This window comes from Eutrigla gurnardus (genome assembly GCF_963514095.1).
Source record: "Eutrigla gurnardus genome assembly, chromosome: 10".
Lineage (NCBI taxonomy): Eukaryota > Metazoa > Chordata > Actinopteri > Perciformes > Triglidae > Eutrigla > Eutrigla gurnardus.
The window spans coordinates 2,349,696-2,375,000 of record NC_139924.1 but is presented as its reverse complement, the minus strand read 5'-3'; the positions used below and the strand labels follow the sequence as shown (position 1 = coordinate 2,375,000).

Genomic DNA, 25,305 nt, shown 5'->3' with positions numbered 1-25,305 from the left:
CGTGAATGCTGCGTTCATGTACCTTCGGAGTATCTGTGTCTAATTACTTGACGTTCCAAGCAATGACTTGAAAGTGTTCTCATATTCGTACTTTATTTAAGTGGTGATTGAAGTTCTCTGCTACAGCCTTCTGCTACAGGCGATTGCTCTCAGCTTCATTCCAACGCAACACGTTCACTGGCTTCATGTTTTCACACTGAAGCAACAAAAAGCCCCAGCATGCAGCTGTGTCCCGGCATTTGTTTTCATCCGTTCATGAACACACAGCATTATTAAACACGTGTGCCTGGTTGCATAAACTCATCTCAGCTCACGGATTTAAGAGCCTCTTATTTGTCTCATGTCTACAGGATTGGACTCAGGTTTTCACCGCAGTGACTTCAGTTCCCAGGGCTGTATTTGGATATATCGCACATCATCGCCCTTTAACGCTACTTGACAGTATTATTGGGAGTGTTAGCTGGCTTCTCCAAAAGAAGCTAAGAGCATCTTGGCACCTCCTCCTCAATCACCATAAATTCTGCCACGTCTTAAGTTTCACTAATTATTTCACTTTTAGTACGCTGGTTTGGGTCCCTTACAATTTTCGGAGGAAAATGGTTACTATGGACCTTCTAGAAACGCATAGGGGAATACTTAAGTAGCTAAGGGCAAACACTTAGTGATCAAAAGGTTTTCCCTTACAACATCCTCAGGAAATCCTTGTGGTGATTTCATGCAACTCATTTTTTCTAAGGCACCTTAGATGAAAGTCTGAGTGCAGCCTGAGTGGTTTTATGCAACTGGCCAGTGACAAGTCAAGACTTTTTCCCTATTTCATACACACACATGGTTGAAGTCACACACACACACACACACACACACACACACACACACACACACACACACACACACACACACACACACACACACACACACACACACACACACACACACACACACACACACACACACACACACACACACACACAGTAGATGGAGTGAGGAAGCAGAAAGGCCCTCTACCTGCAGCACAGGCCTGCGGGCCGACAGCGACTTGGCAGGCGGAGGACAGAGCTGGCTGGAGCCAGCCATCACCTCCTGGTACCACTGCTCTAAGTCTAGCTTGGGGAGGTGAGGCCTACTACCCTCAGACTGGTACTAGAGACCCACCAGAGACAGGCAAAGAGGAGAAAGGAAACAAAGACAAGAGCAGATTAGAAAGCATTCAAAGCCAGTAGGAAGAGGGTAGGCCTGTTTGTTTTATATAACCTCAAAAGCTGTAATTATGGAGGTTTTTTATACTTAAAAATACTCTTAAATATCTTCAACACAGTATTGTTGGCAGCCGCATAATGTGTTACACCCTCCAGCTACTACATCCCTATTTTACATGTCTGTATTATAATTCTATGTTGCTGCTGCAATGACCCAGTTTTTCACAAGAACATTTCAGTTTCATCTAATCTTATGTTTTACTTCACTTCAGAAAAGGTACGGGTATGGATTTCTCTTTTCTATGTTCTCTACAGTCCGTCTCTATTGCTTGATCAATCCAGGCCAAAGCATGGTGAGTTTAAAGGCATCCCAAATCCAAAGGACATACTAATTCTATTCAGGTTTTTAGAATGTAGTGTTTTCACACTGGAAAGTGCACTATAAAAATAAAAATATTTGGAGGAGCTGCTTTAAAGCTGGAAAACATAAATTGCTTGTAGTGATGAGAAAAGTAAATAAAAAATGAGCACATTAAATATTATTATTATTATTATTATATACATATATTTTGCTGTTTGAAGTTCAAAAGTTCCTAACTTTTCCTGTTAGGTTCAATTTCCTGTGAACGTAAAAGGGTTAATTCTATAGAAGGGTGCATGTCAGGACAATTAATACGTAGTATACACTGTATAGAGTTAGTATGTAGTAGGGATTTGGGAAATACGGATACTCTTTTAGTTACTGATAAGGTATCTGCATCCTTCATTTGATGTTTTCTGGGAACACAAGATTGATATACAATAACTGTCAATGTCATGCTGTATGTATGCACTGTATGTATATACAGTATAAAACTGGCAGGTCTCGAGATGATTAACAAGGTAGGGGAAATGGAAAATACACATTTTGGGACGGTTTTCTCTCATCTTCACAAATGACTGCATCACTAAATTGACTAAAGTAAAATAAACATTAAACATGTTTGGTGGAACTGGTGACAGCCGCTAAACAGCAGCCAAGAAGGAAGGGAGGAAGGAGGGGAGGAAGGAAGGAAGCCCACACACACCTCCACAGAGAGAGAGAGGGAGGAGCCATGAGGGGAGGGGAGGCAGGAGAAGGCGGTGTCTACGGCTCCAGACTGCAGGGGCTGACGAAGCGGGGACGTAGGAGACGACTCCACCTTTGGCATCCCATACATCTGATTTAACTGTCCCACTGTCACATACTCCTTTCCAAAGGCAATGCACATACAGGAGGACGGACAGACAGGAGAGCACAGGTGAAAGACAGACAGCGTTAGGCATACAAGTCAGCACGACAGGCAGCAGGAGGGTAACCTATCAAGTACATTAATACACAGCAGGGCAACAGGATACCCACATAGGGAGCCTCTCATCATCCACCATTAACGCTGCCATGAATAGATCTATTCTATTCACTAATCGTGTATTTACTATTATCCTGGGTTTTATCACATACTAATAAGAGTCTCACCGGGAACCAAAAGGTTTCAGATGTCTCCTCATTTAAATGATAACACTGGTCGTTTTAAATTGTCCGAATATTTTTTGGCCGTCGCCATATTGGGTTTTGACTCAACCATCTTAGGTGTTAGTGGTGACCATCTTGGGTTTTGTCCATTGTTATCTTGGGTTTTGTCCATTGTTATCTTGGGTTTTGGATTTCGCCGACTTGGGTTTTGGACTTCGCCAACTTGGGTTTTGGTCATCGTTATCTTGGGTTTTTGGCCGTCGCTATCTTAGGTTTTGGCCGTCGCTATCTTGGGTTTTGGCCTTCGCCGTCTTGGGTTTTGGCCGTCGCTATCTTGGGTTTTGTCCATCGCTATCTTGGGTTTTGGCCATCGTTATCTTGGGTTTTGTCCATTGCTATCTTGGGTTTTGGCTGTCGCTATCTTGGGTTTTGGCCGTCGCTACCTTGGGTTTTGGCCGTCGTTATCTTGGGTTTTGTCCGTCGCTATCTTGGGTTTTGTCCGTCGCCATCTAGGGTTTTGTCCATTGTTATCTTGGGTGTTGGACCTGCTATCTTGGGTTTTGTCCATCGCTATCTTGGGTTTTGTCCGTCGCTATCTTGGGTTTTGTCTGTCGCCATCTGGGGTTTTGTCCATTGTTATCTTGGGTGTTGGACTTCGCTAACTTGGGTTTTGTCCATTGTTATCTTGGGTTTTGTCCATTGCTATCTTGGGTTTTGGCCATCACTATCTTGGGTTTTGGTCATCGCTATCTTGGGTTTCGGCTGTCGCTTTCTTGGGTTTTGGCCGTCACTATCTTTGGTTTTGGCCGTCACTATCTTGGGTTTCGGCTGTCGCTTTCTTGGGTTTTGGCCGTCACTTTCTTGGGTTTTGGCCGTCGTTTCTTGGGTTTCGGCTGTCGCTTTCTTGGGTTTTGGCCGTCACTTTCTTGGGTTTTGGCCGTCACTTTCTTGGGTTTTGGCCATCGTTTCTTGGGTTTTGGCCGTCACTATCTTGGGTATTGGCCGTCACTATCTTTGGTTTTGGCCATCGCTATCTTGGGTTTTGGCTGTCACTATCTTGGGTTTTGGCCATCGCCATCTTGGGTTTTGTCTATTGCTATTGTGGGTTTTTGGAAGCAGAATAGGGAGATAGTAGAGGGAGCTAAGTACAACCGGATGCTGATTAAGACAATTGTAGGAAACCACAATTAACTTTTAGGAACATAAAGTTGCAAGACAACACAGACAACTCCCGCTGATGTTGTGACCTGTCAATCACAAGGTAACCACACCCTTAAGCATACTCTTTATGGTCTACACTGCTTCATGGCTTTACTGAGATAATAAATCAAGAGACAAGTATGTTCATTTTCTTTTGACCAGCAGAGATAATGCAAGTTCAAGGCACTTCACCGATGGCTTCACTTCTCAGAACCGGAGTTTGCCAACTGGTATTAATGATTTGCATGTACTTGGGTATATTTTTTGTCATTTTGTTTAAGGAGATTAAACAGGGCTTGAAACTAATGTTTATGTCCATATCACTTATGTTATTACCTGTTGAAGGCCTGTGGGTGTGTGCGTGTGTGCGTGCGTGTGTGTGTATGTGTCTGTATGTTTGAAAATAATAAATACATAAATTGCATCTATTGAAGTTGCTCACTACTCAACAGTTTGTTTTTCCGTACAAAATATGCCGAGTCTCGTTCACATCGCCTGGTGCAGGTTTCAGCCATGATGTGTGTTCTTGGTTGAGGTTAATGTTACCAATTATTTGGAGATTTTAAATTGCAAGGTCAGAAAACATGATGCAAAAATGCTACTTGCCATGACCTTTGAAAATATGATAAGAAATTTGAATACAAATTAAAATTATGTTTAGATTAATTAATTCAGTTTCTTACCATAACTTATTACACCAAGCTCTGCATGTAATACATACATATTTTTCTGGATCAACAAACAAATTTTATAAGCAATTAAAAGTAAAAAGTAGCAATTTTGCAGTTATTTATAGAAAATTCCAGCTTCTGATTAAACCTCTGTAGTGCTGATATGATGCACTCAGAGAGAGAATGAACACTGCCTTGCAGCTACAGAGAGGGTGAGTACAGGACGCCTAAACCAAAGGTTCATGTAGCAGAGAGACAGGTTAGTGTGATTAACCGTGAACAGCAGAGGGAGCAACATGACATGTAAATGGAAGGATGGAGAGACTGAGGGAGGAGAGTCCAGTCAGAAACTAATGACAGAAAGTGATGGTACCTCGCAGGCGCCAGCTAACGCAGCATCTACGGCAAACGAGCGACCGTGGGAGGTGGGTTTGTGGTGTTCATGGAGGCCGCGGCTGCAGTACATCTTATAGACATCTGAAAGCTTCATGTACTCCTGAGCACCAGCCAGCAGCAGTCAGACAGGATGAGAAGCCATGAGGACAACACTGCAGCGTACTTCTTATGTATAGTATATGCACACACACACACACACACACACACACACACACACACACACACACACGAACACACACGAACACACACACACACGAACACACACACACACGAACACACACACACACGAACACACACACACACACACACACACACACACACACACACACACACACACACACACACACAAGCCTAGAGCGGATGATATGATGAGAAAACCTTGACCTGACTGTTCGAGTGCTCGTGTTACAGTTAAAAGGTGTGCTGTGAGAGGGAAACACCAAGCAACACAAGCAGCTTCTTTAGCATGTGACTGACACACACGATATCACACACAGGCATGCTGGTTGGCTGTTACAACAACCAGTGATGTAGTGGTGAATAAATAACATCTGAAAGACGATGTATCATTCAGGGCTGTACCGATTAGTTCCAAGTTTCATTCTAATCAACATTTCAGTTCGGCATTTTGGCCATCATCATCTCTGAATTTTTTGCAACCAGTGAAGGAAGTGACCATATTTGGACTGTGGAGCGACGGGTGGATCTGATGAAAACAAGGGGCAGAGCGGCACCTGGAGCAGAACCCTTACTGGATCTGGATCCATTTGGATTCTGGTGTGAAGCTTCATAATTCAAGGTTCAACTTTACAGCTAAGTATTAAAGACATCTTAGTAGCTAACTGCATTAGTAGCGTGGTAGCGACCTGTCAATCAGCAGGTAGCCCCGCCCCCTAAAGCATCCCCTGCTTGCTGGTCTGGTGGACTCTAAATGGACCATAATGTACTAAATGAACATCATGCTGGATTGAAGAAGACTTGAAACTAGAGATTGAGACCATCAACTCATGTTTACAATGTTTACTGAGATAATACATCGAGAGAGAAGTAGGACCATTTTCTCATAGACTTCTATACAACCAGAGAGGAGTCACCCCCTGGTGGCCAGCAGAGAGAATAACAGTTTAAGGCACTGAAGTTTTGGCTTCACTTTTCAGAACTGGAGGCTGATGCCTGGTTTAAATATGGAATTTCCGCAGAGGGATAGATAAATATAAGGCTAATCTAATATAAGTATTAAACTATTTTTAGAATTCGATTCTACAACGTAGGAATGTTTCTGACTAAACATTCCCAATGGAAAGTTTGTGAGAAATACAAGAGTGTTGTGAAGTCAACAAGTCAACATTTATTGAACTACCTAAAATGACATAAAAAATGTGTTTGACGTGGGAAAGGGTTTAAGACCTATACTGCAACCAGGTGGCTATTTATATGTCTTGCCTAAAGCTTTTGGGGAGCTGTGATGTCGTCGATCTATGGTATTAGCTAGGCAGTCAAGCAGTAATGGAGCAGCATACTGAGTTAGCCTGCCGTCTACATGTATTTACTGTATGATGACAAAAAATGACGACTTGCGTTGATTATAGAAAGGTGACTTTAAAAACCACAAACTCATATATTCAGATGCTTTGAATGTATACAATGACATTCAGTACAGCCTCAGTATCATTATATACTCTCAACTTGCTCTGATTGCTACAATGCTTTTATGCGCACACAAAGCATTGTGGGATTTTTGTGGTCCCTTCCACTACATTCCTGGGTGTGGAACAGACCGAACCCAAGTCGAAATGAAAGCGACTGGAAGTCACGTTGGAGTTGGAGACACCAACAGTACGATGGGTGACATGGGGTGAGTTACGCAGACAACAGAGGGGGCAGGCAGGGGGCTTCATGCAGGGATCGTTAGTCTGGTTACCTCTGTAGGGCTGCTGGGGTACAACTGACAGAGAGGAGAGGGATGTAAGTAGGAAGCAGAGGCTCGACAGAGGGAATGCTGGGAGGAGAGCATATCCTCCAACAACAGGTCAGCCTCGCTGATATGGAGCACTTCCTGTTTTAACGATTCAGGAAGAAGTGCTTTTAATTCTTATAGAAAACTTCTGGGACACAGATAAGTTCTGGTCTCTACCTGTGTGAAGCAGCTGTTCTATACATACAATTGCCATTCCCATCTGGTCTGCATCAGCTGAACTTCTTCCAATAATAACAAGTTAAACACTTGGATAGCCCACTCACGTAACCGTTCAAAGATGGGTTTGCTCTACACCTCCACATTAGAAACACATTAGTCTGAACACGCCAGGTGTGTTCAACAATTATCAGCAAACCGCTGGGAGTTAAAGGGGGTAAACGTGATGAGGAATCAACCGAGTCATCAAAGCTCACTTAAGCTTTTTTTTTTTTTAGACGAGCAGAGTGTGAATGGAGTCACTCACCTCTCTCATTGCAGTGGAGGACTTGGGGAAGCTCTTCCCACCTGTCAGGCTGTGGTATCTCCTCTCCAGGGCCGCCAGCCTCTCCTTCTCCTGGAACACAAATACACATCTGAGTCCTTTCAAGGTCCTTTTGAAGCTAAAGGCACAATTGTCGGTATAACTGCAAATTGCACGTTTAGAGACAAAATAATGTTTTTTTAAAAAATGATCTCTATTTTCCATTTTCCATCAATACTTTACTCATGTACTCGTACGACATGACGTTAACCTCTCACCATGGAGCCTAATAACCAGCTGCAACAATAACTTGATGAACAAACATGTTAAACCATCAGTTATCAGCAGCTGCAGTGTGAAGCTAACCAGACAGTCTAGTGAGTCTCTGATGATTAAAGTAGGTTAGCCCCCGAAGTAAGCAACAACTCTGGCTGCTCAGGAACACTTAAGGTGGACTGACCTTTAAGGTGGACTAGTGGACTTTTTTATTTGAGTATTTATTTGAACAGTGTTACTGATTAAACAGGTTCATTAATATCCATACTGCAAATTCTGCTCTGTATCAGGAAAAGACAAAGTTGAATGTTTAAATGTAACAACAGCAACATGTTGTATTTTGTATTTAATACAAAATACAACAAATATAGAGAATTATCTGATGAAAATAAACCTGTTCAAAGTCATGGTTAGAACAGTAATGGTATTATTAAGTACTCGGTACTGAAATGTAAGTACTTCTACATGGTGTCAAATAAGTGTATCCGTGCATCCTACATCGATTATTCCCTACACTCTCAGAGAGAGTTTCCAGTGTTGACTTCGTACCTTTTGGAGCATTTGCAGTGTGAGGGTTCGATCTTTGAGCAGCCGCTCACACTCCTGGGACGCCTGCAGGCCGAGCTGGCTGGCCTGGCTCTCCAGAGCAGACACCTTCTCCTGAAGACAGCAAAACACGGAGCGTTAACCTGCAAGCTGTCCTATGGAAGCCGTAACAGGCGAGAGAGAGAAGCTGGATTCTGGTGGTCCACGTTCTCTGAGACAACCTTTTCAAAACAGAACTAAAAGCAGGTATGTTCTCTTCCAGGTGAGTTTTCATTTCTCTCAAGTGTGGCAGCAAGTTATGTTCATTCAAACTCACCTGGAAGAAAACATGAAAGCTTTTAGAAGTGTTAGTGCTGGAGACCGATCTTGTTCTTGAGACTTAATGGTCGCAGGATTTGATTTCACGATCGGTAAGGATCAGAAACGAGAGGACATGACTGACTTCTACATGACCAAACAAAGGCCCACACATCACATTCCCCTCTCTGATGCCTGTTGATTATTTTATTTTATTATTTTATAAGACATATTTCATGGTACACACAGAGGCGCCTGTAAAGCACTTGAGATAGAGATTTTTGAGGCCCCCCTCTACCCCCCCTTTTACTTTTCTGAGCTCCGCTTGGATGTGAATGCTTCATCTTTCTCAACGCACCTCCCACCGTCTCACTCCTCCTCTACGACCGGTGGAAATCTAATTTATGTTTGGTACATTTTGCTATACTTTAACTAAGACCGAGGGGGAATACGGACAATGTTTATCATCAGAAAGTATAATATATAATAACAAAAGAGCTGAATGAAGAGCACTCGTCATTGTTTTCAGACTGGTCCGGTCTTGGTCATAACTCCTGAAGTCCTGGTCTGTCTTTATACCTCGTGGTCTTGGTCATGACATGGTCTGCCCTATAACTCTGTATTACGTCTTTGTTAGAACATGGGTTAGTGGTGCACTTCAGCCTTTTGTAGTCTAAATAAGAAAAATGATCCCAACAACATCAAAATCACCTGGTGAAACCGTTATTTCTCCACCTGTTCATAAAAAACACAGCAGAGAAAAACTATTAAGATCTGATTTTTTCTTCCACACTACGCACTACGTACTTTGCAGAGACAGAGACAGTTGGTGGACCATCACTGGATACTGAAGCTCTACGCTGCCCAGGCGGTCAGACTGTCCAACATGTGCTAAACATAAATGAACAAACAAGCCGACCCTTCTCCAAGCAAGTGTGTCACAAAGCAAACGATCCACTCTCGAGGTTGTAGGTCCAAGCCCGGCCAACACCAGCAGATACTCAACGTCTGCTCCACACAGACCTCCTGTCCTCACCTTCCTCTTGGCCACGCTGCTGTTGTACTCTGCTCTCTCCTGCAGCAGCTGCTGACTGATGGTCTCTCGCTCCTCCTCCAGGCTGCTCTCTCTCTCCAGTTGCTGGAACTCCAAGTCCTCAAACTTCTTGGTTCCTGTTTCCAGCACCTCTCCGTCCTGATGGAGGCCCACACACATCATCATTCATAACAAAATCAAATAAACACACACACAAACACTATAGATATATACACACACACCTTGCTCATTTTCAAGCCATCCACTATTCTCAGACTAGCATCATTGCTAACACTAAAGCATGAACACCCTGACGTTTCTACCTGAAACATTCTGCCAGCAGGGCTGAAGTTCAGGCACAGCGAGCTCAGTCATGAACAACATGCTTCTACTGCAGCACAGCGACCGGTGTGTGTGTGTGTGTGTTAGATGTACTGTAATACACAGGAGTCAAGGGACATTTACAGACAAATGATTAACAGCTACAATATGGGCTCCTTAAATTATAGTACAAAAGTTCAATATAAAATCTAAGTGAAACAATTAAAGTCTAAAGGCTCTTAAGGAACTTTGTTTTTCATCATTTTCCAAGTGGTGAAAGGAACAAAGACGTGTCAAACTTCTCCTGTAGGTGCAAACAAATCATTCTCAACGCAATGTGAAGAGGCTACGGTGTGGACGTGCGCTGTGTTGTATCTGAAGGAATGAGCATGTCGAGCAGCTCGCCCCGGCCGTGCGGTCTGTCCTCCGTCCAACGTGAGAGGACGGAGGACAGACCGTCCCGAGGCTCGTGTTTGCTCCTCCACGTCTGCAGGAGACTTAGCGGCGAGGAGACGGACCTCCAGTCATACACCATCACCAGAAACGTTCTGCTGCTGCTGCTGCTGTCACACGGTGACAGCAGCAGCACTCCACCCGGTGCTGCAGCAGCTCACACCGGACCTGGCTGATGCTGCTGCTAACTGAAGGTCCATCTCCCACAGCTATTGACCGCTCAGCCTCCTGGGACGTAGTCTGCTGCTGCTGGTGGGGAAAATGAAAATACAAGCCCTTTGCTCGTTTTTCCACTCTGGATTTAAAACAATGAACAATCTTTGGAAAGCGACCCTTACACCATCGGAGCAACATGTTCTACTTTTAGACCCGACATGTGGCCTACAAGAACTATCCATCCATCCATTTTCTACCGCTTATCCTGTATTCAGGGTCGTGGGAAGGCTCAAGCCGATCCCAGCTGTCATTGGGTGAAGGCAGGGTACACCCTGGACAGGTCGTCAGTCTATCGCAGGGCTGACATGTAGAGACAGACAACCATTCACGCTCACATTCACACCTACGGGCAATTTAGAGTCACCAATTAACCTATCCCCATCCTGCATGTCTTTGGACTGTGGGAGAACCCGGCGAACCCGGAGAGAACACCGGGAGAACATACAAACTCCACACAGAAGGAACCCGGGCCGACCCGGGGATCGAACCCGGGACCCTCTTGCTGTGAGGCGAGAGTGCTACCCACTACACCACCGTGCAGCCCTACAAGAACTATTCTAACTAAAACAAATGTTTCGGGCATTAATTGACATAAGAGAAGTCACAGGATGAGAGCGAGGGCAGACAGAGAAGGATCTAGTCAGCGCCTATGTTAATTGATTAGTGAGCAGTTATATCAATGATGCGAGGCGTGACAAACCACAGAAGTGATGCAGATTCACACATGCGGTGCAGCATGTTCACCACAATGCATCGCTGGCAGCAGCCATGTGTGTCGACCTGAGGGTTCAGTAGCATGTAGGTGAGGGGGGGAGCTTCTCATAATACACCGAGAGTGTGTGTGTGTGTGTGTGTGTGTGTGTGTGTGTGTGTGTGTGTGTGTGTGTGTGTGTGTGTAACACCACATGCAGTGGCCCCTGCTGGAGGGTGAAAGGTGAAAGGTGCCTGTAGCACTATGTGCCACACGGAGCAGGGACTACAGAAGAAAGGCTGCCAAACTGTACATCATGTCTTCTTATTTAATGACACCATCCACAAGTGGATTGTTTTTGCTATTACGGTTATATAAATGTAATAATATATGGTGCTGTTATGTTAATGTGTGCCTCCCTTTGTGTGAGGCACACAGTATTTTGAGTGAAGTGACAATGTTGGTTTTAAAAGACTAAATGCCAACAAATATGAATGGAAGCAGATGATTTTGTCACATTAAAACTATTAAGGATTTGTTTTCAATAAATTGTGACTTTACACACAATAACACTCTGGAGTTATTGTTAAGGGTTTGGATCACACACGGCAGAATAAAACATATTGTAAAATACTATTAATATTAGAGAAGCCTTATCTGTATCTGCAACTGTGCAAGAAAATCCATGTTTAAAGAAGTAAGGCAACACATTTGGAAGTATCCCCAAACAAAACATTTACCTCTCATTTTTTTAGAGAATTCTTCTAACTAGAAGAAAATAAACTGTGTCTGCCTACTATTCATATTTCTATGGAAATATACAATACAATAAATGAATTAACATAAAGGTGGTGTAACCTTCTAACCTGTCTCATTTACTTATGTGGAATAATTAACTATGTTACCAATATGTCACTTCATGAAATGTTATGTTTAATTTTTAAATTTTTCTATTTACAAAGTGAAATTAAATGTGTTTATTTTAGTGAGTCAGGCCAGCACCTTCAGTTTAGAAGACCAATGAGCTGGTTTGATGCTACTCACTACAAGGTGTGTGTGTGTGTGTGTGTGTGTGTGTGTGTGTGTGTGTGTGTGTGTGTGTGTTGCTGTGGGGGTCTTGGTGCTCCTGGACTGACGACCCACCCTTTTCAGCTGCTCCTGTAACTGTTCCCTCAGGGACTCGGGACAGTTATGGAGCTGGTTCTCCAACTCAGCGTAGCCCTCCTGGAGGCTCTGCAGGGCCCGGCGCTCGGCCTCAACATTAGCCCTCTCCTAGAAAGACACAACACACCCACGCACAGGATGGATGGACGAGAGGAGGGAGAGAGAGAGAGAGAGAGAGAGAGAGAGAGAGAGAGAGAGAGAGAGAGAGAGAGAGAGAGAGAGTGAGAGAGGGAGAGAGACACTGCTCAAAATCAACGCCATGCAAACAGAAAGCTGTGTGTTAGCAGCAGACATGGTGACAGAATCCCGGGGCTGGCGGGCGACGGGACGTGGGTGGCGTATTGTCGGTACAACCTACGGGACATGAAGATCATTCCAAATCTAAAATGTCATTTTAAGTCACATATTCTTGCTACAAAATCATTCTGTGTCACTGACAACTATTGGCTACAAATATTCATAAAGAACCCATATATTAATGGACAAATAGAACACCAATAAGCTGTGAGAACATTGGCCCAACATTTCCATCCTCTCTAGTCTCTGTGCTGTTACTTCAGTTTCAAGCTCAGGAATGCAGGCTGACGGCTCTTTCATGGCTACCAGCACCACTCTGAAGTAAAAGGCAGGGTTCTGTCTCGTGTCTTCAAAGTCGTGAGAAAGCTCCCATAAAAGCATATCGTCAGTAGTAGAACCATAGACCAAGCTCTCCCTGAACCCGTGGTGCTAAGATATTGGATCAAAAACACAGGGTAAGCTTACGGATGTGTACAAAAGTATGAGCATCAAAAACTATCAAGTAGCAAAAGTACTACTTTTTTACCTATTATCTACCATTATGTCTCATTTTACGATAATATATCATTGGCTTATAATTGTTAATGCATTATTGTGTTCCCTAGTAGAACCACTAGTTTTCTATTAACTCCTTTCACCAGGATTCAGTTTTCATCGACATCATTCAGCACACAACTCCCAAGGCTGGTTTATAATAATATAATATAATATAATATAATGTAATAATAATATAATGGAGACGTCGGGGCCAAACAGGCCTCCCGCTTCGCTGACTCAGCCACTTACCTTCCAATAGAACAACCAGGCATTAAGACCTGAGGGACCCTCACATGGAAATACAGATCCAATCTTGTTTTACAACAATTTCATACCCAAAAGTCAAGAAACCAGGCTGGTAAATGTGCTTTCTCTTTTCCTTCCTGCTACACCTAAAGTGCGGTGGGTGCAGAGAAGAACAACGCCACTACAGAGAACATGCTGGGAGTTTCTGTGTCCACCACCAGAACACCCTATTCAAAGTCTCTACAGAACCCGTGCACTACAGAACCACAGACTAGAGAAGCAAACAGCTGTTGGGGTGGGCGGTCCGTCATGCACACAGTAAAGAAAGAGGTGAGCGCAGCAGATCAGAGACACAGTCACTGTGAGAGCTGAGGAAGCAGAGAGAGGATTAGGGGTTAAGATCTGTCGTTAGTTAGCCGAGTCAAACCACCACAGTGGGAACATGCTACACAGAAAACCCAGGAGTTCCACTCGGCCCTTTGTAGGGCTGGAGCTGTGTGGACCAAACATTCTTGACTTTGAATTGAATATTTGTGCAGGCAGAGAGGCCGATGTGTGTGAGGACACCGACAGTGAGGAACCAGCAGGACCAGAGAAGAATGTTCAGGAGACTGAAAGCACAGCAGGAAGTGTGTGTGTGTGTGTGTGTGTTTCCTCTCTCGTCTAACAAGGTTGGATCCTGTACACTCGAACCAAGTAAAGACATACATCCAGCCACTGCTCTCTGTACCTTGTCTTTCTCCCTCTGGATGGCGCTCTCCAGCTCGTCCAGCTTGTTCTGCAGCTGAGTGATGATGTCCGTTTCCGCCTCTATCTGGTCGAGCTCCGCCTGCCTCTCGCCCTGCAGCAAGGCACGCTCCATCTCTGCCTGGAAGAGTGGCCCCAACAGAGTCAGCAAAGTCAGCAAATATGAGAAGCAGAGTAACAGAAGCACATGGTGATGATGCTGTGAGCAGGAAGTGTGAGCTATGGAAGCCCCGAGAGAACAAACGCTTTTCTCTCCTGTGATCATCTTCCTCTGTTCATCTGTGAAAACAGTTTGGGGCAACATCCTTGTTGTTGTAATTGTGGAAATGCAGTTTCAGCTCAACTTTAAAGTGTCAGTCCGTAACATTTCCATCTATGTAACTGTCTTTTAAGTTCCTCTCTATCAAAGAGTGAGTTAAAACATGGTGGTTGATCATGTGACCACTAATGAAAGTACTTGCTGCTTTGTCCAGAAATAGGATCTCCGTGTCTGTGGCCACATTCCCACTAAACTCTAAATGAGTTTGATCTTTTTCCGTCAGTCAGCAGCGCCAAAGAGGCCGCTAGAAGCAACCTATCTCAGATCTTACAGCCACTTTAATATAATTAATATTCATTCTTATTATTTTCAATTAAAAAGAAAAGAACATACCCTGACAAAAAAGAGAAGTGTTAGTTCAATCAGAGCGTAGGTGTGTTTCTTGAGTCCAGCCTGGGTTCAGACTGAAGACATCACCGTTTGTCTGCACTACCTCTTGTTTGGACTCCTGCAGCTGCTGCTCCAACTCTGTCAGGCGGCTCTTCAGTTCATCGATCCGAGAGAGAACACGAACCCGCTCGTCCTCCAGGTAACCCAGCTCCAGACGCCCGGCGCCGCCGGAACCTGGTGAGTCCTCGTGCTGCAGCGAGACGGAGGACAGGTCAAAGGTCGGGCTTTCAGCAAAGGTGAAGACATGAAGCAGGCTTCACGTCTGACTGACCTATGACTTATTATATACAGATATATATCGATGGACCAAACGCAAAACCTCCTATCTGAAACATTTTCTAAATGTTTTCTCTTGCAGAATGCTATTTGTTAAGGATACCCAATGCATAATACACTGTTTTGAACTATATAACTATATTATATGTTAACAATACAGACTAGGTATTGTTAACCTTCCTTCTTCTCATCATCCAAAGTGAAATCAGAAAATCCTGCAGATAGGAGGTTTTACTTTTCGGCCATCAATATGTACATAGAGTGTCTCTTTTTATTCTATTTTTTATTTTTTACTTTTACGTATGTTCCTGACTGCAGTACTTGCTTTATTGTTTATCGTTTGTAAATATTGTGCGCACTGAAGACCAAGGCAAATTCCTCATATGTGAAAACTTATTTGGCAATAAATTCCTTTCTGATTCTGATGACATTTAAAGTGTGAATGCGGCAGAAGTAAAAGCGTTAAGCACTAAATGGCCACCGGGCAAACCGGGCATTTTCCCAGTGGGCTGACGTGCGTTCTGGGCCGACCGCCTACACTTTTTTTTGGTCCGGTGTATGAACCACCCCATAAAAGTGGTAGGCCTAGATCGGCGGCCCATTGTTTTTTCAATTGACATTGAGCTGGCCCAAAACACTTGAGTCAAAAATATCCCTGTTTATTTTTCTGACAGACCGGCTATTTGTGATCTTTTGTGGCAGGACGGTGTGAGTCAAAATGCTAGGGCCGATTTTTGGTCCCAGTCCGTCCCTGGTTGGAGCTCACTTTAAGAAGAAGTGATGTAGCCATCTAGGGTGCACATGCTGGTTCCACAGTGGCATGCAGAGTGTCTGTGTCGGGACACAAGCATCCCCTCTGACCTGTCTGTCTCCATTGTGCAGTGCTGATGCTGTGCTGAGAGCCGGAGACGTCCTCACCTCCTGATGAGTGCTCTCTGTGCTACTACACTCCTCTTTCAGGTTCTCCTCATCGCTCTCTCTCTGTCTCTGCAGCAGACGCAGCGCTGCCGAGGACGGGTTCCCTCCGTGGACGTTCTCCATGGACGGTCTCTGTCCCGAGCCGTCCGCCAGCCCCCCGGGGAACCCTGCCCTCCCCGAGCCCAGGGGGTCCAGGCTGGCACTCTCTCCTTTGTTGTACTCGGCACAGAGGTTGAGGATGGTCTCGAGTCGCTGTCTCTCCTGTGGACAAACAGACACATGATCACTCTCACACCATGGACGTACAGCTGAACCTTTGTTTGGGGGGAAAATTATATATTGTTCCTTTTTAGTTGTGCTCAGGTTCATGTTTCCACTGACCTTCTACAATGAACCAGTCGAGCAAACAGGAAGTTGAACAGACTGACAGGTAACTCGCTGGTTGTCATCCTGTAAATAAAGTCCTGCTGTTCATGCAGCACTTCTATGCATCCTATGTGTGTACTTTGTTATTTGAATAACACATGATTTAAGAATGATTAGCATTGTTGCTCACTGCTCGATGACTTGGACTCATGTTGCAGACATTTAACAGCTAACAGACCTCTAAATCAGGGGAAATAACTGTGTGCTTTCATATGACCTTAATTACAGATCTATAAGATCACTTCCTGGACACGTTTCATTCATCAGCAGAAGGATTGACTGGTAGTTTTGTTTTTGAAATCATGGTACAATCACTCATCTGGTAGGATAAAACCAGCTGGCTGGTGCATCTTCTCTCACACCACAAACAATCTATACCAGAGTCCACTTGGAAGTGAGTCCACCTTTCCAAGTGGTCTCAGGTGCAGCAACAGAGTTTGATTGACGGACCTCACTAGTTAAGTGTGAAAGCACCCTGACACATGGATTCAAATCTTCATCAAATCTTCAAATCAAAATTATTATTTCAAACTATCTCAGCCAGATTGAAAGATGTTATCTCCAAAATATTCTATTAACTGAGCTGAAACGACCCAGACTGATGAGAGACGATGACCACCCTAACATTATTGTCAGTATGAAACCCCATCTGGGGATCTGACCCAAGACTATAAGAAGTGCAACGCAGCAGCCCACATCGTCCTCTCCCTCCAGTGCTGCATGGGGGTCAGACTATGTGACAGGTTGTCCAGCTGTCACCATGATGGGTCAGGCCACCCATGGGGGCCCTGGCAGACCTGGCCAACAGGATGGCCTCTGAACTCTAAATGTCAGCTGCTGTAGCCCTCTGCTGCAGACACAGCGTCTCCAAGTCACACGTCATATAAACGGGGTACAACACATGCAGTGCAGTCAAATCTGGTCTGCATGGTTATGGCAAAAATCATGATCCCGATTATTTTGGTCAATATTGAGATCATGATTATTTAATACGATTACTCATCGATTTTTCACTGGTGTTCACCAGTGAACACACTAGTGAACACACTAACGAACATTAGTGAACACTAGTGAACACACTAACGAACACTAGTGAACACTAGTGAACACCAGTGAACACACTAATGAACACTAGTGAACACCAGTGAACACACTAGTGAACACTAGTGAACACCAGTGAACACACTAATGAACACCAGTGAACACACTAATGAACACTACTGAACACCAGTGAACACACTAATGAACACTAGTGAACACCAGTGAACACACTAGTGAACACTACTGAACACCAGTGAACACACTAGTGAACACTACTGAACACCAGTGAACACACTAATGAACACCAGTGAACACACTAATGAACACTACTGAACACCAGTGAACACTAGTGAACACACTAATGAACACCAGTTAACACCAGTGAACACACTAGTGAACACTGGTGAACAAACACGGCATCTGCAGGATTAGGAGCTACAGCCTGGGATCAGGTTCAATCTATAATCTGTTTTAAGTGAGTGGGTGGGAGCAGACGGGCCCTTTGGCCATGAAAACAGTGCTGCATAAAGAAAAGAGTCAAACTTCAAACATCTACTGGCAGGTGTAAAACTACTCATGAGCCCACTCAACATCTGCTTGAACATCTGCACAGATCAGACCTCTCAGCGCTGTGACTCCTGTCTGAGCTGGTTGAAAGAGGGCGCTGTCATGTCTCATTTAATTGCCAGACAGCCTTCAAGCCACCAGGCCTGTGTGATGAATGACTAGCAGGATCACAGACACATTTCATACCATTACAGGTGTTCGATCTCAACATAACTCAAACTGACGCAGCATCTAATTGGACACCTGACAAAAACACAGGCTATGCTCAAATTGTGTCTCAATCAACTAAATGCTGAGATATTTGTGTGAATCTTTTCTCATTTGGGTTGTTTCAAAGCCAGACATAGAGGAGTGTTTACGTTCACAGGTCGATGCTGCCACAGGCACACCCTTTGAGCTGGCTAGGAAGTGTCGATCCAAACCTTTTTAAGATGCTAAGCTTCCCTGTCCCAGAAATGCTGAGGTTTCAGATTGAACAACATCATTCCACAACAGTTAAATGCAATGACACAGAAATAGTTCCCATAATATAGCAAATAGCTTCTTTTCCTTTTTTTAGTCTACAAAAATTGGTTTCCCAACCGTAACCCTAAATTCTGAATCAAACATCCACTAGGACTCTGGAATAAAGAATTAAAATCAGGCTTTACTCACTCTCATGATGGACACTGTGACAAGTTCCAGCTCAAACCTTGAAGTGAGGCCAAGACCGTTGGGTGAAAAGACAGATGAACAAATAGTGTCCTTTAAAGAGGCTGCCCCCCGCCATGACACCCCCACGACAACAAACCCCCGTCCTCATGATAATAACAGAGCTCCACAGCAACACTCACTTATCTCCTGTTGAGGGCAAACTGTCAGACCAAAGACACTTAAATACTGAAACAATAATCATGTAAAAAATCACATTCAAACCCTGAAACTGTAGGGGTAAATCCATTCAGCAATATTATGTATAATAATCAATACATAGATTATAGTTTCTATGTCATTTTTTCAAATGATTCACGTGGTGAATTTCAATGATCGGGATACTCTTTAATATCTAGCTAAGTATCATGGTAGAGAAGTGAAAAATGTTGCTATGTTTTAAATTCTACATCATTCAAAAAAAGATGTGTGATGCCATACGTTTGAGGAAAGCACAGTCCACCTCATCTTCACTAATACACTGTTTTGGTGTGAAGGATGCTGATCTGAAAATGACGATTGATTGATAATGTCTGTCTGTCTGTAACTAATTGTTTTGTTTTTTGTTTCTTGTATAACAATAACACATGGAACAGTAGAAACAGCCTCTATGAGCCCTGCAGTCTGAAACCACCAACAATGTGATCCACACATATAAACCTGAGTTTATCCATATCTGCTAAACACAGAAAGTAAGCACTTCTAGACAACCGCAGGTTTATGGAGGAATGCCTGGTTCCCAGAGTTCTCCAGCTCCAGCGTGCATCCACCCCCAGACACCAGTTCACACATTCCTCCCCTCCACGTCTCACCTAGTGGGTGGCTCTCAGAGACAACTGGGTTTAATAAAGACAGATCAAGCTGCTACTGCTGCTGGTTTATTTCCAAACAGGGCTCGACCATGCCAAAAGATCAGCAAACTACTGTTCAGGTGGAAATAAAATTCCAAATGAATACACAAACTTGCACTATTCCAAGGGGGCATTAATGTTGCTCAGGAGAATCAACCGAAAAGACTATGTATTTAATACAACTGATCCATTAATAAATAAAAGGCCAACCTCATGCAACAGAGTAGTGCAGATATGACACTAATATGTAGGCCATAGGACTACAACTGCATGCATGAAGATCACATCACAAACTTGCATCCATGTGAAACTCTATTCTCGAAAATAAAATCGAATCTGTGCTCCCTGACAATAGAGTACTGCATGGAGGACGTCTCGTTTTAAGCCACCAAGACGCCAACCTTGCATTCTGAAAAGTGAAGCCAACGCTGAAGGTGAAACTGTCATTCTCTGTGCAAAGAGAATGTAGGGTGTAGTGTAGGGTCTAGTGTAGTGTCAGTGTAGGGTCTAATGTAGGGTGTAGTGTAGGGCCTAGTGTAGGGTGTAGTGAAGGGTCTAGTGTAGGGTCTAGTGTAGGGTGTAGTGTAGGGTGTAGTGTAGGGTCTAGTGTACAGTGTAGTGTAGGGTGTAGTGTACGGTCTAGTATAGGGTCTAGTGTAGGGTCTAGTGTACAGTGTAGTTTAGGGTGTAGTGTACGGTGTAGTGTAGGGTCTAGTGTAGGGTGTAGTGGAGGATCTAGTGTAGGGTGTAGTTTATGGTGTAGTGTAGGGTGTAGTTTATGGTGTAGTGTAGGGTCTGGTGTAGGGTGTAGTGTAGGGTGTAGTGGAGGATCTAGTGTAGGGTGTAGTTTATGGTGTAGTTTATGGTGTAGTGTAGGGTCTAGTGTAGGGTCTAGTGTAGGGTGTAGTGAAGGGCCTAGTGTAGGGTGTAGTGAAGGGTCTAGTGTAGGGTCTAGTGTAGGGTGTAGTGGAGGATCTAGTGTAGGGTGTAGTTTATGGTGTAGTTTATGGTGTAGTGTAGGGTCTAGTGTAGGGTGTAGTGTAGGGCCTAGTGTAGGGTGTAGTGAAGGGTCTAGTGTAGGGTCTAGTGTAGGGTGTAGTGTAGGGTGTAGTGTAGGGTGTAGTGTAGGGTCTAGTGTACAGTGTAGTGTAGGGTGTAGTGTACGGTCTAGTGTAGGGTCTAGTGTAGGGTCTAGTGTACAGTGTAGTTTAGGGTGTAGTGTACGGTGTAGTGTAGGGTCTAGTGTAGGGTGTAGTGTAGGGTGTAGTGGAGGATCTAGTGTAGGGTGTAGTTTATGGTGTAGTGTAGGGTGTAGTTTATGGTGTAGTGTAGGGTCTAGTGTAGGGTGTAGTGGAGGATCTAGTGTAGGATGTAGTTTATGGTGTAGTTTATGGTGTAGTGTAGGGTCTAGTGTAGGGTCTAGTGTAGGGTGTAGTGTAGGGTCTAGTGTAGGGTGTAGTGTAGGGTGTAGTGGAGGATCTAGTGTAGGGTGTAGTTTATGGTGTAGTGTAGGGTTTAGTGTAAAATCTGTGCTGAGTGAATACATGAATAAGAGCTGTTATTGACAGTAGATTAGCTATTTAAAAAAGATTGGGGTTGTTTCGGCCTATGACACACAAGTGTGAATGGAGTGACCAATGAGTGGTCTTCAGTGTTTTCACCTCATATCCACTAGGGCCCGACCGATTCATCGGCCTGCCGATTTAATCGGCCGATTATAGCCTTTTTGAAAATAATCAACATCTGCCAAAAGACGCCGATTACAACCGATTTTTTTTTTTTTTAAATGTTATTGTGCTTAGTATCCAGCAGAGTGCGCTCCTACTCCCTTCTACTTAAGAAAGGCTCTCAGTCTCACCCACCGCACTCATTTTTGGACACAACACCGGAGCGCATGTAGCTTGAATGTGCTGAGCTCATTGGATAAACCGAGCAGAGTTTCCCCCCACGGTAAGTTTATAACTAGTTTGTGTAATGAACAATTGGTCCTTTTAAACGTCCTTTTTACACCTAACCCCCCACTACCCTTCAAATACAGTAAAGCTAACCTAGCCTTGCTAACTAGCAACTTTAGCGGGAGTAAAAAAGAGGAGATTGAATTTTACCGTACAACATGAAAGCACGCTCGCTCAGGCAGCTGCGCGCTCACCTCACCAATGTACACAAGACGCGTTGTTTGAGCATGTTGTGCCTGTTTTTCTTTAGGTCCGAGGCCATGTTAATTTGTTATACTGTAGACTCTAACGGTGAGACCATACTGCTCAGTGTGCACGTGTTAGTCACTGCTCACGAGCGCAGCACATTGGGAGTTATTTATTTATTTATTTATTTTACATTTGATTGCGGTAGCTTATTATAAATGCATAATTTGTAAATAAGGTATATTTATGTATAAGCCTTGCAGATGGAAAATGCTTTATGCTTTCCTGCACTTTATGTCAAAAGATTGTTGTGCAAAATGTTAATATGCTGCTTGCCCCACACAACATGTTACCTCGTTCCTATACAGTTATTTTATATTATTATTATTATTTGTTTTCAAAGATGTTGCGTATAGTTACAAAATAGTTCTTCTTCCTGTACTGTCCTGTACTACTTTGTTAGAACTATGTTACCAATAAAAATAAGTTCCTGCACTCATTTTTTAAAGATCTTTTTATTTTTATTTTATTGACAATAAGATAAGGCTGTATTTGCACTCATTTTTGACTGTAAATGTATTCTAAAACACTCAAAGGTTCTGCATTCAATTCACATATTCGTCAAAAGTGTTTAAAGTATATTTAAGGTATCAAAAAATAAGTTTTATATGCTTTTTTTTTTTTTTTTTTTTTTTTTAATAATCGGCCGATTAAATCGTTATCGTAATTTTTCTCTGAAAATAATCGGCATCGGCACTCAAAAATCAATATCGGTCGGGCCCTAATATCCACTCAGCTCACTGGGAGCCTCAACCAAAGTGGTACCAAGAGAATGCCAGGTATTAGCCACACATTAGGCTGATGGGTGTTGAGTTGAGTAGAGCCATGCAGTGGGAATGTGGAATAAGGTTTGGAATATTAGCTAACATTAGCCACTGTAGGCTACTGGTCATACCAGACCAAATGAGGCTGGAGTATGTGCAATAGGGAATTCAACATTGAATGTTTAAGATGAATATTATGCTATGTTGCTGCTTATTTCCTCTTTGAATAGCTGCATAGTGTCTCTTTAAAGTCATTACAGAGGTTTGTTTAGTCAACTGGATGCAACAATGTTAAACAACATTGTCTGAAACGCCATTCATTCATTCTCATTTTTCTACTGTGACAGGAAACATCTCACTCCGTCAATTTCTCCTCATTTAGTCAGTGTAGTCTCCTCACTACTCTTTTACTTTCCTTATTTTCATCCTCCCAGCAGTCAGCATCTCTTCCTCATGTCTCTCTCTCTCCCCTGAGAGTCAATATCTCCTGTTTTCTCTCATGCCCTTTAATGTTTCTCCCTCCTCTCCCCCTCCTCCTTCCCATCAGCCCCAAGGCCATCCCTCCTTTGTGTACCTTTGATCAGAGTGGTACAAGTATACAGCCAGATCCTTCTTTGCAGCGTTCACCTACGTCACAGCCGTAAACACAAATCTCACACCAGCACACACACAGAGTAAACCGGGAAAGTTCAACAAAGCCTTATTCTCATTATATATCTGTAGGGGCCTTGTAGCAGTCTGCAAAACAAACCCCATTCATGATCAGACTCTGATCCTTGGAGGCTTCATCGTGTTCAGGTCCCAGAGGAGGGAAAAAACAGATGATCCTCACAAGAGATAGTTCTATTTAATTTTCTGCTGCTGCTTTTTCCCATCCCCCGGTGGAACACATCCGCATCAAAGCCATGCAGGAGGACGAGCCAACCTCGCTGAATAATAAGCTGGTGGTCCTCTATGTTGATGGCACTGATCTTAAGATGAGACTATGGAGTCGCTGCTCCCAGTGGGGGTGGCTGGCATTTAAACCACTGAAGCTTCCTCTTCAACTGGGATCCGAACCCTTGAGGCACCTCTCCAAGTGAGCCCTGGCTTCCAATTATCATGTCAAACACTTCAAAGACTTGATACAGCAATTCAGGGCTTGAGATGGGAGTCACATTTTGCCATTCTCTAAACACTGTTGGAGATAATAAGCAGGCTTATGGCTCGATTATTGTTGTAGGATGGAGATAACACCCAGTCTGCAAGATCTGCACTCAGTTGCATCAGCATTGTTAAGTTAAACAATTTGCTGTGCACAAGAAATTATGAGATTAAATATCAACATACCCCCCCCCCCCCCCCCCCCGAAACTGTAAGTCAATAGCAGCTGATTGGTACAGCAATGAACGCTCCTGTTTGTGAGACTGTAGTGAGAGAAGATTAGAGAGAACACCCGCTGTCAGCACACAGCCACGTTACCACCGCAACAATAGTGTTTGTTTCTCATTACAAAAACACACATGCAGATAGCAAAGTCAACCAATATATATTCATTATTATGAAACTAAAATAAAGGCTTTTGAACATGCATTAGCTGATTATTGTATATGGAATAACAATATAGCAGCAGCTCTTCAACAGCATCTCATTAGTCCAACCCGTCCTCTCTGCCAAGTAATCAGCTTGGTCCGGTCTCCTTGGCGTCCGATACCGACGCTCCTTCAGCGTGTGAGGGTGTGTATGTATATGACACACCCACCCACAGCATTATGGGTAAAGCAACAGACGTAGTTTATAGAGCAAGATAGTCCACACTTGAGGTGGTTGAGTCAAACAAACACAGGAGACCGCAGTTGGTGTTTGGTGCAAAACTAAAAGTCAATGTTGACATTTCCTCACGTTAGTCGTTGGCAACGTGAATCATTAATGTTGATAGTCACCTGACTCATCAGTCAGTCAAGTTAACGACAACCACACTCTGTCCCTAAACCTAGCGACGTGGTTTTCTTGCCTGAGCCCAACTAGGTTAGCTAAACTGATTATTTGAGCCATGTGAGCAAGTAGGTGTTGATTAGTCAATCTGCAGAAATAAACTTTAACTCATGCATCAAAAAGACTTCTATAGCCATGCTAGGAGCTCTGTGAGGCCGTTGAGCTTTGAGCAAATTGCTAACATCAGCATGCGAATGTCACCATCTTAGTTTAGGGTCATTCCATGTGAAAACAGCCAAAATCGGGGTATCATGTACATGACACCTCTCAGATTTTGCTGAAAAGCGGTGAAAATATGCCTTATGTTACCAAACGAGGGAATCTGACGTTTCAGGTCAATATCTCAATCGGTTTGCCCGTGGCGTCCATTTGAATTTCAAGTGCCACACCCCTTTTTGACACATTGGAATTTCGCATTTCATTTGTTGGCATTTTTGGAGGCCCATAACTTCTGTTCTAATAGTGATAGAAGGCTGAAAATTGCTCTGTAAGTTCATTGTAATGTGTACTACACAATTCTAAGGCAGAATTAAAATTCCTTACTGTTTGGGTGAGAGTAGGGTCACCAAAGTCCAATTTTATTTTGACGGCCAAAATTATTTTTCACTTTTTGGGTGCTCCTAGCACCACGATGAATGATCACATTTATTCTAAACAGGATTATTTGTTAT

At 43.6% G+C, this 25,305-nt stretch overlaps 2 protein-coding genes across 13 annotated transcripts in view; one reads left to right on the top strand and one right to left on the bottom strand.

Annotated features, from left to right (window-relative positions):
- phldb1b (pleckstrin homology-like domain, family B, member 1b) overlaps positions 1-25,305 on the bottom strand; it is a 136,079-nt gene that overhangs the window by 11,920 nt on the left and 98,854 nt on the right. For 2 of the 12 annotated variants that reach the window (XM_084019912.1, XM_084019913.1), the window contains 11 exons: positions 16,064-16,381; positions 14,970-15,116; positions 14,201-14,338; positions 12,370-12,498; positions 9,549-9,704; positions 8,219-8,329; positions 7,397-7,486; positions 6,877-7,011; positions 4,933-5,055; positions 2,264-2,425; positions 1,006-1,140 (listed from right to left, as the gene is read on the bottom strand). In XM_084019912.1, the coding sequence (XP_083876038.1) occupies positions 1,006-1,140; positions 2,264-2,425; positions 4,933-5,055; positions 6,877-7,011; positions 7,397-7,486; positions 8,219-8,329; positions 9,549-9,704; positions 12,370-12,498; positions 14,201-14,338; positions 14,970-15,116; positions 16,064-16,381 (1,644 nt within the window). The remainder of the gene's footprint in view (positions 1-1,005; positions 1,141-2,263; positions 2,426-4,932; positions 5,056-6,876; positions 7,012-7,396; positions 7,487-8,218; positions 8,330-9,548; positions 9,705-12,369; positions 12,499-14,200; positions 14,339-14,969; positions 15,117-16,063; positions 16,382-25,305) is intronic. The other 10 variants (XM_084019920.1, XM_084019921.1, XM_084019922.1 and 7 more) reach the window with 7 other exon arrangements.
- Positions 2,614-4,148, top strand: LOC311020423 (uncharacterized protein; the record flags this gene model as incomplete). Its single annotated transcript, XM_084020445.1, has 3 exons — positions 2,614-2,643; positions 2,806-2,893; positions 2,961-4,148. 3 exons carry the CDS (start codon positions 2,614-2,616, stop codon positions 3,818-3,820), a joined length of 978 nt encoding a protein of 325 aa, XP_083876571.1. The 3' UTR covers positions 3,821-4,148.